Source organism: Hylobates moloch, unplaced genomic scaffold, assembly GCF_009828535.3.
Source record: "Hylobates moloch isolate HMO894 unplaced genomic scaffold, HMol_V3 SCAFFOLD_8, whole genome shotgun sequence".
NCBI classification, from domain to species: domain Eukaryota; kingdom Metazoa; phylum Chordata; class Mammalia; order Primates; family Hylobatidae; genus Hylobates; species Hylobates moloch.
Genome location: NW_026652283.1, coordinates 46,697,318 through 46,711,028, shown reverse-complemented (window position 1 = coordinate 46,711,028; position 13,711 = coordinate 46,697,318). Strand labels below are relative to the sequence as shown.

Genomic DNA, 13,711 nt, shown 5'->3' with positions numbered 1-13,711 from the left:
ACCTTAGCTTACTGTAATTTTTTACTTTATAAACTTTTTAATTTTTTTTTAAAAAGGGTGTCATTCTATTGCCAACGCTGGAGTATGGTGGCACAATCATAGCTCACTGCAGCCTCTAACTACTGCACTCAAGCCATCCTCCTGCCTTAGCCCCCCAACATAGCTGGGACTACAGGCATGAGCCACCATACCCAGCTAATTTTCAGGCTTCATACAATCCCAGTAATTTTTTTTTTTTTTTTTTTTGAGACGGAGTTTGCTCTGTCACCCAGGTTGGAGTGCGGCGGGCAATCTCGCCCGGGTTCCCGCCATTCTCCTGCCTCAGCCTCTCCGAGTAGCTGGGACTACAGGCGCCCGCCACCACGCCCAGCTAATTTTTTGTATTTTTAGTAGAGACAGGGTTTCACCATGGTCTCAATCTCCTGACCTCGTGATCTGCCTGCCTCGGCCTCCCAAAGTGCTGGGATTACAAGCGTGAGCCACCGTGTCCGACCCTACGCCCAGCTAATTTTGTGTATTTTTAGTAGAGACGGGGTTTCACCGTGTTAGCCAGGATGGTCTCCATCTCCTGACCTCATGATCCACACTCCTCAGCCTCCCAAAGTGCCACACCCAGCTAATTTTTTTTATTTTTTGTAAAGACAGTCTTCCTATCTTGCCTAGACTGGTCTCCAACTCCCGGGCTCAAGTGATTCTCCCACCTCAGCTTCCCAAAGTGCTGAGATTACAGACGCGAGCCACCATGCCCAGCCTTTTATAACTTTTTGACTCTTCTGTAATAACACTTAGCTTAAAATACAAACACATTATACAAAATATTTTCTTTCATTATCCTTATTCTATAAGCTTTTTTCTATTAACAAAATTTTCTTTTTTTACTTTTAAAACTGTTTTGTTACAAAGTAAGATACAAACATACGCACTAGCCTAGGCCTACACAGGGTCGAGATCATCAATATCACTGTCTTCCACCTCCACATCTTGTCCCATGGGAAGGTATTCAGGGGCAATAATGGAGGTGACAGGGAGCTGTCATCTCCTATGGTAACAATGCCTTCCCTGGAATTACACTGAAGGACTTGTCTGAGGCTGTTTTACAGTTAACTTTTGTTTTGTTTTGTTTTGTTTTGTTTTTTTGAGACGGAGTCTCGCTGTCGCCCAGGTGGGAGTGCAGTGGCGCGATCTCGGCTCACTGCAGGCTCTGCCCCCTGGGGTTCACGCCATTCCCCTGCCTCAGCCTCCCGCGCAGCTGGGAATACAGGCCCCCGCCACCAAGCCTGGCTAATTTTTTTGTATTTTTAGTAGAAACAGGGTTTCACTGTGTTAGCCAGGACGGTCTCGATCTCCTGACTTCGTGATCCGCCCGCCTTGGCCTCCCAAAGTGCTGGGATTACAGGCGTGAGCCACCGCGCCCGGCCAACTTTTTTTTTTTAATAAGTAGGGGTACACTCTAAAATAACAATAGAAAGTATAGTATAGTAAATACATAAGCAAGTAACATAGTTGTATATTATCATCATTAGGTATTATGTGCTAAGCATGCACTAACTCTATGTGCTGTACCTTTATACCACGGCAGTGCTGTAGGTTTGTTTACACAGGCATTACCATGAACATGTAATGTGTTGCACTACAATGTTGTAATAGCTAGATGTCACTAGGCAATAGAAATTTTTCAACTCTGTTATCATCTTATGGGAAGCCAGGCATAATAGTTCATGCCTCTAATCCCAACATTTTGGAAGGCCAAGGCAGAAGGATTGCTTGAGGCCAAGAGTTCAAGACCAGCCTGGGCAACATAGCAAGACTTCATCTCTATTAAAAAAAAAATTTTAATAAAAAAAATAATCTGGCCAGGCGCAGTGGTTCATGCCTATAATCCCAGCACTTTGGGAGGCCGAGGTGGGCAGATCACCTGACGTCAGAAGTTCAAGACCAGCCTGGCCAACATGGTGAAACCCTGTCTCTACTAAAAATATAAAAATTAGCCAGGTGTGGTGGCAGAAGCCTGTAATCCCAGCTACTCGGGAGGCTGAGGCAGAAAAATCATTTGAATCCGGAAGGCAGAGGTTGCAGTGAGCCAAGATCGTGCCACTGCACTCCAGCCTGGGGGACAAGAGCGAAACTTCGCTCAAAAAAAAAAAAAAAAAATTGGCCAGGCGTGGTGGCGGCTGCCTGTAATCCTAGCTACTTGGGAGGCTGAGGCAGGAGAATCGCTTGAACCCAGGAGGCGGAGGTTCCAGTGAGCTGAGATCGCACCACTGCACTCCAGCCTGAGCAACACAGCAAGACTCGGTCTCAAAAAAAAAAAAAAGATAATAATAATAATAATCTTATGGGACCCCCATCTTGTATGTCATCCATCACTGACTAAAACATAATTATGGGCCAGGCGCGGTGGCTCATGCCTGTAATCCCAGCACTTTGGGAGGCTGAGGTGGGCGGATCACGACGTCAGGAGATCGAGACCATCCTGGCTAACGTAGTGAAACCCCGTCTCTACTCTACTAAAAAAATACAAAAAATTAGCCGGGCGAGATGGCGGGCGCCTGTAGTCCCAGCTACTCAGGAGGCTGAGGCAGGAGAATGTTGTGAACCCCAGGGGGCGGAGCCTGCAGTCAGCCGAGATCGCACCACTGCACTCCAGCCTGGGCAACAGTGAGACTCTGTCTCAAAAAAACAAAAAAAAAAAAAAACAAAACAAAAAAAACATAATTATGTGGAACATGACTGTATTCAGAGAAAAAGAAAATAAATAATTGCATCTATACTGAACATGTACAGATATTTTTTCTTGTCACTATTCCCTAAGCAATAGAGTATAACAGCTATTTACATAGCATTTACATTGTATTATGTATTATAAATAATCTGCAGATGATTTAAAGTACATGGGAGGATATACATAGGTTACATGCAAATACTATGCCATTTTATAGATAGAACTTGAGCATACCAGAGTTTGGTATCTGCAGGGGGTCATGTACTCAATCCCCCAGAGATATTGAGGGACAACTGTAGCAGCAAACAGACCTGAGGGACTGAATGTGGAATACAGGTAAGGTTAAGAAAAAAATCAAACACAACCTCCAGTTTTGTTCTGGTAAATGAGTAGTGCCATCTATTGACATGAGGAAGACTGGGGAAGAAGCAGACTAGAAAGTGAAAAATCAAGACTTCATTTTTGGACATGTTAAGTTTGAGAGGTCTCTGAGCTATCCAAATGAAAATGTTACACAGACTATTAAAAATAGGAGTAGGGCCAGGCACAGCGGCCGATGCCTGTAATCCCAGCACTTTGGGAGGCTGAGGTGGGCGGATCACCTGAGGTTGGGAGTTTGAGACAGCCTGACCAACATGGAGAAACCTAGTCTCTACTAAAAAATACAAAATTAGCCAGGCGTGGTGGCACATGCCTGTAATCCCAGCTACTCAGGAGGCTGAGGCAGGAGAATCACTTGAACCTGGGAGGCGGAGGTTGCAGTGAGCCAAGATGGCACCACTACACTCCAGCCCCGGCAACAGTGCGAGACTCCGTCTAAAAAAAAAAAAAAAAAAAAAAAAAAACCTTACAGATTGATCTTTAGGCCAAGAGACATCCAGAACAAAGATGGGAAAACTCTGTAAGCACATGTGTCCTACCCTCATCAGGGAACATTTGCCAACCTGCTTCAAGCCACCATAGGCTCTCTGCTCCCAGTACTTTTGATGAAACTAAATATTTCAAAGTTCATAGCTTTTGAGGAGCTGGCCCTTACCCATACCCTGGATAAGAGGGAAAGGAGGTCAAATAAACTTTTGCACTGAAAACTCGGAAGATTTCTCAAATGCTCAAGTCTCAAACAGCATGTCCTGCATCCTATCCTCCACACAGTAGCCAGAGTAATCCAACTAAAACACAAATAAGAATATACTGCTCCTGTGCCGCGCGTGGTGGCTCACACCTGTAATCCTAGCAGTTTGGGAGGCCGAGACGGGCAGATCACGAGCTCAGGAGATCAAGACTATCCTGGCTAACAGTGAAACCCCGTCTCTACTAAAAATACAAAAAAATTAGCTGGGCGTGGTGGCGGGCTCCTGTAGTCCCAGCCACTCGGGAGGCTGAGGCAGGAGAATGGCGGGAACCCAGGAGGCGGAGCTTGGAGTGAGCCAAGATCAGGCCACTGTACTCCAGCCTGGGTGACAAAGTGAGACTCTGTCTCAAAAAAAAAAAAAAAAAAAAAGCCGGGTGCAGTGGCTCACGCCTGTAATCCCAGCACTTTGGGAGGCGGAGGAGGGCAGATCACGGGGTCAGGAGACCGAGACCATCCTGGCTATCGTGGTGATACCCCGCCTCTACTAAAAATACAAAAAAATTAGCCAGGCGTGGTGGCAGGCGCCTGTAGTCCCAGCTACTCCGGAGGGTGAGGCAGGAGAATGGCGCAAACCCTGGAGGCGGAGCTTGCAGTGAGCCGAGATCGCGCCACTGCAGTCGAGTCTGGGCGACAGAGTGAGACTCCGTCTCAAAAAAAAAAAAGAATACAAAAATACAAAAATTTGCTGGGCGTGGTGGCATCCCAGCTACTCGAGAGGCTGAGGCAGGAGAATTGCTTGAACCCCGCAGGCGGAGGCTGCAGTGAGCCAAGATCGCGCCATCGCACTCCAGCCTGGGAGACAAGAGCGAGACTTCCTCTCAAAGAAAAAAAAAAAGAATATACTGCTCTGGGCTAGGCACGGTGGCCCATGACTGTAATCCCAACACTTTAAGAGGCCAAGCCGGGTGGATCACTTGAGGTCGGGAGTTTGAGACCAGCCTGACCAACATGGAAAAACTCCATCTCTACTAAAATACAAAATTAGCCAGGCGTGGTGGCGAATGCCTGTAATCCCAGCTACTTGGGAGGCTGAGGCAGGAGAATAGCTTGAACCCGGGAGGCGGAAGTTGCGGTGAGCCGAGATCGTGCCACTGCACTCCAGCCTGGGCCACAGAGCAAGACTCTGCCTCAAAAAAAAATATATATATATATACTGTTCCCCTACTTATTATCTTTTTTTTTTTTTTTTTTAGATGGACTCTCGCTCTGTCGCCCAGGATGGAGGGCAGTGGCGCGATTTTGGCTCACCACAACCACCACCTCCTGGGTTCAAGCGATTCTCCTGCCTCAGCCTCCCAAGTAGCTGGGATTACAGGCGCCCACCAAGACGCCTGGCTAATTTTTGTATTTTTAGTAGAGACAGGGTTTCATCATGTTGGCGAGACTGGTCTCGAACTCCTAACCTTAGGTGATCCACCCGCCTTGGCCTCCCAAAGTGCTGGGATTACAGGCGTGAGCCACCACACCCAGCCAATTATCCTTTTATATCACACTAAAGACCCTCAACAATCAAAGCTTCTTTAATCTCTAACTTAGCATTTATGCCTCCAACGTAAAGCTCTGGGTCTGGCAATAGAAAACTGATTATAGTGCCCTATATATATTATGCAGCTTCCCTTCTATGTGCTTTCTGCCCTATGCTTTTCCCAATGTACTAACCCTGTAATGCAGAGGAAAGAGGTTCTGATTTCCATTAAAATAATTTTTTAAAATTCCTGTCACACTGAGGGTATTTTAGGAACTAAAGTTGAACTCATCTTCTGCCATCCCCAAAAATATTCTATTTCCTTTGTCTACTCCTATCATACAACCATTATTACTCAAATTACCAAAATTCAAAATATTTGAATCATTCTCCATTCATTCATTCAATAAATAATTACTGAGCACCTATTGTGAGCAAAGCCTTTGGCTCTGCATTGTTAGACAAAATGATGACGTAGTTCTTACCTTCAATAACATGCAACTTGGCCGGGCGCGGTGGCTCAAGCCTGTAATCCCAGCACTTTGGGAGGCCGAGGCGGGCGGATCACGAGGTCAGGAGATCGAGACCATCCTGGCTAACATGGTGAAACCCCGTCTCTACTAAAAATACAAAAAATTAGCCGGGCGTGTTGGCGGGCGCCTGTAGTCCCAGCTACTTGGGAGGCTGAGGCAGGAGAATGGCATGAACCCAGGAGGTGGAGGTTGCGGTGAGCCGAGATCGCGCCACTGCACTCCAGCCTGGGGGACAGAGAAAGACTCTGTCTCAAAAAAAAATAAAAAATAAAAAATAACATGCAACTTAAAAGCAAAAATTAAATACAAATGAACACAGAAAGATGAAAGTGCTAAAACACATTCATCCTTTCATTCAGCAAGTATTTATTCAGCATCTACCTTATATGCCCAGGAATGGATCAAACAATGTGTTACAGAAACAAAATGAGATAAGACTACTTATTAAGCACCTACTTATTATGTGCTTTCCAATCATTTTTGCATTTAATCTCTCGGAACCTAAGCTTTCACTTTTAAACTACAGAATTTTGAGGACTGGAATTTCAGGACATTCACAGATTTCCTGAACCCAATTAAGGATCCTCCAAGGATCCCATGTGGAAAAACAACTTTGCAGAAGAGTTTCTTTTTGTGTGTGTGGTTTTGGTTTTGTTTTTGTTTGTTTGTTTGTTTTTTGCTTTCTCTTTGAGACACAGTCTCACTCTGTCACCCAGACTGGAGTGCAGTGGTACAACCTTGGCTCACTGCAGCCTCAACTTCCTGGGGTCCCACCTCAGCCTCCCAAGTAGCTGGGCCTACAGGCGTGCACCACCAACCCCAACTAATTTTTGTATTTTTTGTAGAGATGGGGTTTCACCATGTTGCTCAGTCTGGTCTCAAACTCCTGGGCTCAAGCAACCCGCCTGCTCAACCTCCCAAAGTGCTGGGATTACAAGTATGAGCCACCACACCTGGCCTCACAGAAGTTTCTGTGGCATTTGAGTTAGGCCTGGAAAATTGAGTAGAATTTTAATATGCAGAGGCAGAGAATAAAGAGCTTTCCAAACTGATGACTAATTAAAGTATATCAAAGTGCCTAACAGTAAACAAATACTTACTGAATGTCTATTACATACCAGTTAAAATACTAGAGGCTGAAGATACCATGATGATTAAGACAGCCTCAGAGGAATTCATTTGACTGACTTACAATCAATTAGGACATTGAGCAAATATCTGTTTCTAATAAATATACAAATAACTATGTTTCAAGTACTATACTAAGCCCTAGGTATACAGAAGTAAATGGAACAGTCTGAGTCTCAAAGAACCTACTAAAGAGAGAAACAAGACAATTTTAGTATTGTATGCCATGATCAAGAAAAGCAGAGGGTCCTAAGGAACCAAGAGAAGTGGCATCTAACTTTGACTCTTCTAACAAAAAGTGCTAAGTATCAAGTAGATCTTGAATGCCAAGGTCTTCAGGCTTAATTCTATGCGTAATAAGAAGCTAATGAAGGTATATGAATATAGAGAAATGAAATGAACATTTAACGAGTATTTATAAAGCACTTACCATTAGCCAGGGAGGCAATGAGTTCCAATCTTTTGTTACTAGAACATGAAATATATTAGAGGCTAAAAGACTGAAGACTGAGTAAATACAGTTAAGATACTGCAACAACCAAGACTAAAGTTTATAAATATGAAATTAAGGTAGTGACAATGGGAATAATGGTTTGAAAGATTTCATGAAGGTAGAATCAAGAGAACCTAATGCCAGACTGGCTAAGGGAGTCAAAGGAGAAGAAGTAAAAGACCACAGATGTGGGCCAGGCACAGTGGCTCACGCCTGTAATCCTAATACTTTGGGAGGCTAAGGCGGGTGGACTGCCTGAGCTCAGGTGTTCAAGACCAGCCTGGGCAACACGGTGAAACCCCATCTCTACTAAATACAAAAAATTAGCCAGGCATGCGCTACTCAGGAGGCTGAGACAGGAGAAACGCTTGAACCTGGGAGGCAGAGGATACAATAAGCTGAGATTGTGCCACTGCACTCCAGCCTGGGTGACAGAGCAAGACTCCATCTCAAAAACAAACAAACAGGCCGGGCACGGTGGCTCACGCCTGTAATCCCAGCACTTTGGGAGGCCAAGGCAGGCGGATCTCGAGGTCAGGAGATCGAGACCATCCTGGCTAACACGGTGAAACCCTATCTCTACTAAAAAAATACAAAAAATTAGCCGGGTGCGGTGGCGGGTGCCTGTGGTCCCAGCTACTCAGGAGGCTGAGGCAGGAGAATAGCATGAACCCAGGAGGCGGAGCTTGCAGTGAGCCGAGATCGCACCACTGCACTCTGGCCTGGGAGAAAGAGCAAGACTCCGTCTCAAAAAAAAACAAACAAACAAACAAACAAACAAAAAAAGCCATGGATGTAATTTCATGTTGGATGACAAAAAGGAAAGATACAGAGAGAAGCACATTTCAACACAGAAATTATTCTATTTTCATGATACAGTAAACCACTGACCTTCTGGAGATCCAAGTCCTACGTCCTGCTTACAACGTATTCCTAAATACCAGTATGATAAAAAGTGTAACAAGCACTGTTCCATGTCATGAGAAACGGAAAAAAAAGTTACGTGTGAGATGTAGATGCTTGCTGATCAGCTGGGCTCTTACTACCCAAATAAATAGAATTCAGGCCGGGCACGGTGGCTCACGCTTGTAATCCCAGCACTTTGGGAGGCCGAGGCGGGCGGATCACGAGGTCAGGAGATCGAGACCACGGTGAAACCCCGTCTCTACTAAAAATACAAAAAAATTAGCCAGGCGTAGTGGCAGGCGCCTGTAGTCCCAGCTACTCGGAGAGGCTGAGGCAGGAGAATGGCATGAACCCGGGAGGCGGAGCTTGCAGTGAGCCGAGATTGCGCCACTGCACTCCAGCCTGGGCAACAGAGCGAGACTCCGTCTCAAAAAAATAAATAAATAAAATAAATAAATAAATAGAATTCAACCAGTCTCAACACACACAATGAAAATTTTGGCCTTTTAAAATCACAAATTATTACAAATTATGAACTCTCAAGGTCACTATCAAATTATAAAAATCACAAATGTTAGGCCGGGCACAGTGGCTCACACCTGTAATCCCAGCACTTTGGGAGGCCGAGGCAGGTGGATCACCTGAGGTCAGGAGTTCAAGATCAGCCTGGCCAACATGGTGAAACCCCGTCTCTACTAAAAATACAAAAATTAGCCAGGCGTGGTGGCGGGCGCCTGTAATCCCAGCTACTGGGGAGGCTGAAGCTGGAGAATCACTTGAGCCTGGGAGGCAAAGTTTGCAGTGAGCTGAGCTGAGGTCCCACCACTGCACTCCAGCCTGGGCGACAAAGTGAGACCCTGTCTCAAAAAAAAAAAACAAAAATCACAAATGTTAAGAACACAAATGATGAGTCTATGGTGGAAATGTTACGCACAAAAATGGAAATGTAGAGCTAAGGAAAGAGGTCACACCTAAAGAGACACAGCTCACTTTACAAGGATGTTCTGTGACACAATGCCATAAATAAAGAGGACTGCAGACCCTTGTTCTACATCCTCAACATCTACACACAGAGTGAGCCTGCTAAATAGAGTACAATAAAGGATCAAGCTAAGGACAGAGGACATGTCCTCAAGGAACATTTCAGGAACAGGAAGAGAAAACAGACAAAGACACACGAGAGAGCAGTCAGAGAAGCAGTAACAGAATGGATATTATAATATGAAAAAAGAGAAAAAAATGTCAAGAAGGAACACACAGTCAACAGTGACAAATAGTTCACAGAGGTCGGACAAGATGAGGGAAAGACTATCAGATTTAGTAATTTAAAGGTTCCCAGGATTTTTACATATTTCCCTCTGTAACTATTTCACAATGAAAACTTTTCACAAGTAGCCATGAATTATATTTTAATTTGAAAAACAAGCTGGGCATTCATGCCTGTAATACCAGCACTTTGGGAGGTCAAGGTGGGAGAATCACTTGAACCCAGGAGTTCGAGGCTAGCCTGAGCAACATGGTAAGATACCGCCTCTACAAAAAAATAAAAAATTAGGCCGTGGTAGTTCACGCCTGTAATCCCAGCGCTTTGGGAGGCCAAGGCGGGCAGATCATCTGAGGTTAGGAGCTCGTGACTAGCCTGGCCAACATGGTGAAACCCCATCTCCACTAAAAATAGAGAATTAGCCAGGCATGGTGGTGCATGCCTGTAATCCCTGCTATTCGGGAGGCTGAGGCAGGAGAATCGCTTGAATCCGGGAGGCAGAGGTTGCAGTGAGCCGAGAATGTGCCGCTGCACTCCAGACTGGGCAACAGAGCAAGACTCCGTCTCAAAAAGAAAAAGAAAAAGAAATTAAAAAATTAGCCAGACATGGTGGTATGTGACTATGGTCCCAGCTACTTGGCAGGCTGAGGCAGGAGGATCACTTGAGCCTGGGAGTTCAAGGCTGCCGTGAGCTATGACCGCACCACTACACTCCAGCCTGGGTGACAGAGATCCTGTCTCAAAAAGAAAAATAAGTTTTAGTAACCATCACAATACATTCATACAATGGAAAATTACACAGCAATGAAAAAGAACTGTTTCTACAAGCAACAACATGGATGAGTCTCAAGACATGATCTGAATGAAAGAATCTGGTCACAAAACAGTACAGACTACGATTCCATTTATATGAAGTATTAGTTCAAAACAAATCTATAGTGACAGAGGTAGTGAGGGAGGTTACATCTGTAAAAGGGTAGTGCTAGGAGAAAGCACAGGGAGCATTTTAGGGTACTGGGAATGTTCTCCATCCTGATGTGAGTTGTGATCATACAGGTACTCATTCTGTAATATTTCATGGACTGAATGAACCTTTGATTTGTCAAACCTCAATAAAAAAGTAATCCCACACAAAAAAAGGTTTTGTTGACCTTAAAGACATCAGTTTTGGGAAAGTATAAGTGAAGAAGCCAAACCATATTAGAAATGTATACAAGGTGGCCGGGCGCGGTGGCTCACGCTTGTAATCCCAGCACTTTGGGAGGCCGAGGCGGGTGGATCACGAGGTCAGGAGATCGAGACCACGATGAAACCCTGTCTCTACTAAAAATACAAAAAAATTAGCTGGGCGTGGTGGCGGGCGCCTGTAGTCCCAGCTACTCGGAGAGGCTGAGGCAGGAGAATGGCGTGAACCCGGGAGGCGGAGCTTGCAGTGAGCCGAGATTGGGCCACTGCACTCTAGCCTGGGCGACAGAGCGAGACTCCGTCTCAAAAAAAAAAAAAAAAAAAAAAAAAGAAATGTATACAAGGTGAGGAAGCTAAGACACTGAATACAAACTCATTTTTCAAGCAGGTTGTTGGGGAAGCAAGAAGAGATAACAAAGTAGTTTGGGTAGGTTACACAATTCAGGGAAATTATGTTGTTTTGTTTTTATTTGTGATATAAAACAAAGAGAGTAACAAGGGTCTAAGGCAAACAAAAGAGGAGGAAATCAAAGACATAAGTAGAGAAATTAGCCTCGGAGAGGAGGATGAGTACTTCTTTCTCTGAGATTGAAGCTAAGGATGAGTAAACACAAAAATCATAAAATAAAGAGGAGGGAAAAATCAAGTAATCTTGAACTCTTCCATGAAATATGCAGTAAGGTGAACTGGACAGGTAAACTGAGACAGGAAAGGATCTGGACTTGAAGTTCATTGTACAAGTTTTGACTAGATGATACTGCAGAGAATGTAAAAGATAAGTATTAGGCACATGGGGGAGTAAATTGCAGCAAGAGGACAACGCTCAGCAGCTGAAAGCACGGGCAGAGATGATCAATGGCGCAGTCTCCTCAGGACTCAGTGGGGAATAAGAGGTGGAAGAACAAAAGGGGGGAAAAGTCCAAGGGCTACCTAGCATGGTATATAATTTTTAAAGTGTCTAAAGGGCCGGGCACAGTGGCTCATGCCTGTAATCCCGATTACCTGAGGTCAGAGTTCGAGACCAGCCTGGCCAACATGGTGAAACCCTGTCTCTACTAAAAATACAAAAAAATTAGCTGGACATGGTGGTAGGTACCTGTAATCCCAGCTAGTCAGGAGGCTGAGGCAGGAGAATCGCTGAACCCAGGAGGTGGAGGTTGCAGTGAGCCGAAATAACGCCACTGCACTCTCACCTGGGCGACAGAGCGAGACTTCGTCTCAAAAAAAAAAAAAGTGTCTAAGGAAAATGCTAATTTATCTGAGAGAAAAGAGGTAAGAGACCTATAAGAAGTCTTAAAACATTTAAGGATGAAGTCACTAGGATCCCGAATAGAGCTGAACAAAAGGAAAGCTGTCACTAGAGTTCATTACTACAGAACATTTTTCTGTAAATCCAACAAGACCAAGGATCACTTATTCTCCTTTCACTAAACTTACTACCGCTACTAGTGGGAGCTTCTCTTGCCTGATAAAACTGACCTTTATCCCCTACTTATAAATACACCTACTCTTGACTAATAAATTATATAAACACATCCTGTTCATTCAGAAACTCCATGAATATTTGTATGCTGCTGTGTTTTCCCAATAATGTGTTTTCAGTGGAAAACTAGAAGGCAAACCATAGATCTACGAATTCTGTTCACAAAATTGGGCTTAACACTGCTCACATGCAGGTGTTTCACAAGTGCTTTCTTGTGAAATAGATGGTTGGTAAAGAGAGCCTTAACAATGATTGTGAACACACTGGTACAAAAGTATAATGATGGCCAAATCAGAGAATGCTTGGGAGTGTCATCCGTTTTTACAATTTTAAGGACAACCTCTAGCAAACAGGATAACACTGTATCAAATTGACTTACCCCATCTTACTCTATTTACTCCTATGGGCAACTCCTCAACGCCTCTTTAGTAAGCCTACTCGTTGCAGCTCACACACTCAGCCCGCATTCCAGCGTCCTTTCGCCCCATCAAGAACCCCTATCTCTTGCACCAATTTTTCATTCTTCTACTCCCCCATTTCCAATACAACCCCAGGCCACCACTTCCATTTCTCCACTCCCCATTTCTCGGCCTCCCCAGACCTCCCACTCCTCCCCGCGAACTACTCAGACCCCACCCCTCCAAAGGTCCAGCCCGGGTCCTCCCGCCGAAGATCCCCTCCCCCACGGCTTCCATTCAGGTTCCCCCACCCGGATCCCAACCCGCCCTACCTGCTCCTTGCCCTCGGGCCCCGCGGGGCCCGTCCGCTCCTCCAGCCGCTGCCTCCCGGGCGGCGCTCGCCGGCGCGGCAGCAAAGACTGGGGCTGCTCCGCCGCCCGCTGAACTCCATCCTCCCGGCGGTCGGGCGGCGGCGGCTGCGGTCGGTCGCGGCAGCGGCTCCGCTTCATATCTGCAGCTGAGGCCCGCGGGCGTCAGCGCCGCGACTGTCCCGGCTCCGCACTGCCCCGGGCCGCAGCGGAGCCGCGCCAACCACCGCCCGCGGCCACCATGGCCGGGCGGGCGCCCTAAGCCACCGACTCCAGCCCGCGGCGCCTTCGAGCCTTCTGGGGCCTCTGGCGCCGCGACCTCCTCTGCGCTCCTCACGGAAGAGACAGCATCGCTGCTGCCTCGCCTTCTCCCACCCGGCACACGCTGGGCAGGCCACCCGCCGCCGGCTCAGCCGCCTGCCTACAGCCGGCCCCGCCCCTCACGCGCGCGCACCGGGATCCCGCCCGCCACCTCCGGCCGCGCGCCGACTCCCGCGCACGCGCCAGCGAACGGTCGCAAAGGACCCGCCCGTGGCCCTGGCGCGCAGTCGGAGGACCAGAAGGGGGCGGGGCTTTCGGCGCGCCGGCCAGGCTGCGGACTCCCATTGAGTCTTTCATTCATCCATTCATGAAA

The 13,711-nt window shown here is 46.4% G+C and overlaps 1 protein-coding gene across 4 annotated transcripts in view; it reads right to left on the bottom strand.

Moving 5' to 3' along the window:
* Positions 1 to 13,508, bottom strand: part of MAST2 (microtubule associated serine/threonine kinase 2) — a 244,291-nt gene extending 230,783 nt beyond the window's left edge. For all 4 annotated transcript variants that reach the window (XM_032160691.2, XM_058443331.1, XM_032160693.2 and 1 more), the window contains exon 1: positions 13,042 to 13,508. In XM_032160691.2, the coding sequence (XP_032016582.1) occupies positions 13,042 to 13,218 (177 nt within the window). In that variant the 5' untranslated portion in view covers positions 13,219 to 13,508. The remainder of the gene's footprint in view (positions 1 to 13,041) is intronic.
* Between the last annotated feature and the right edge of the window lie 203 nt (positions 13,509 to 13,711).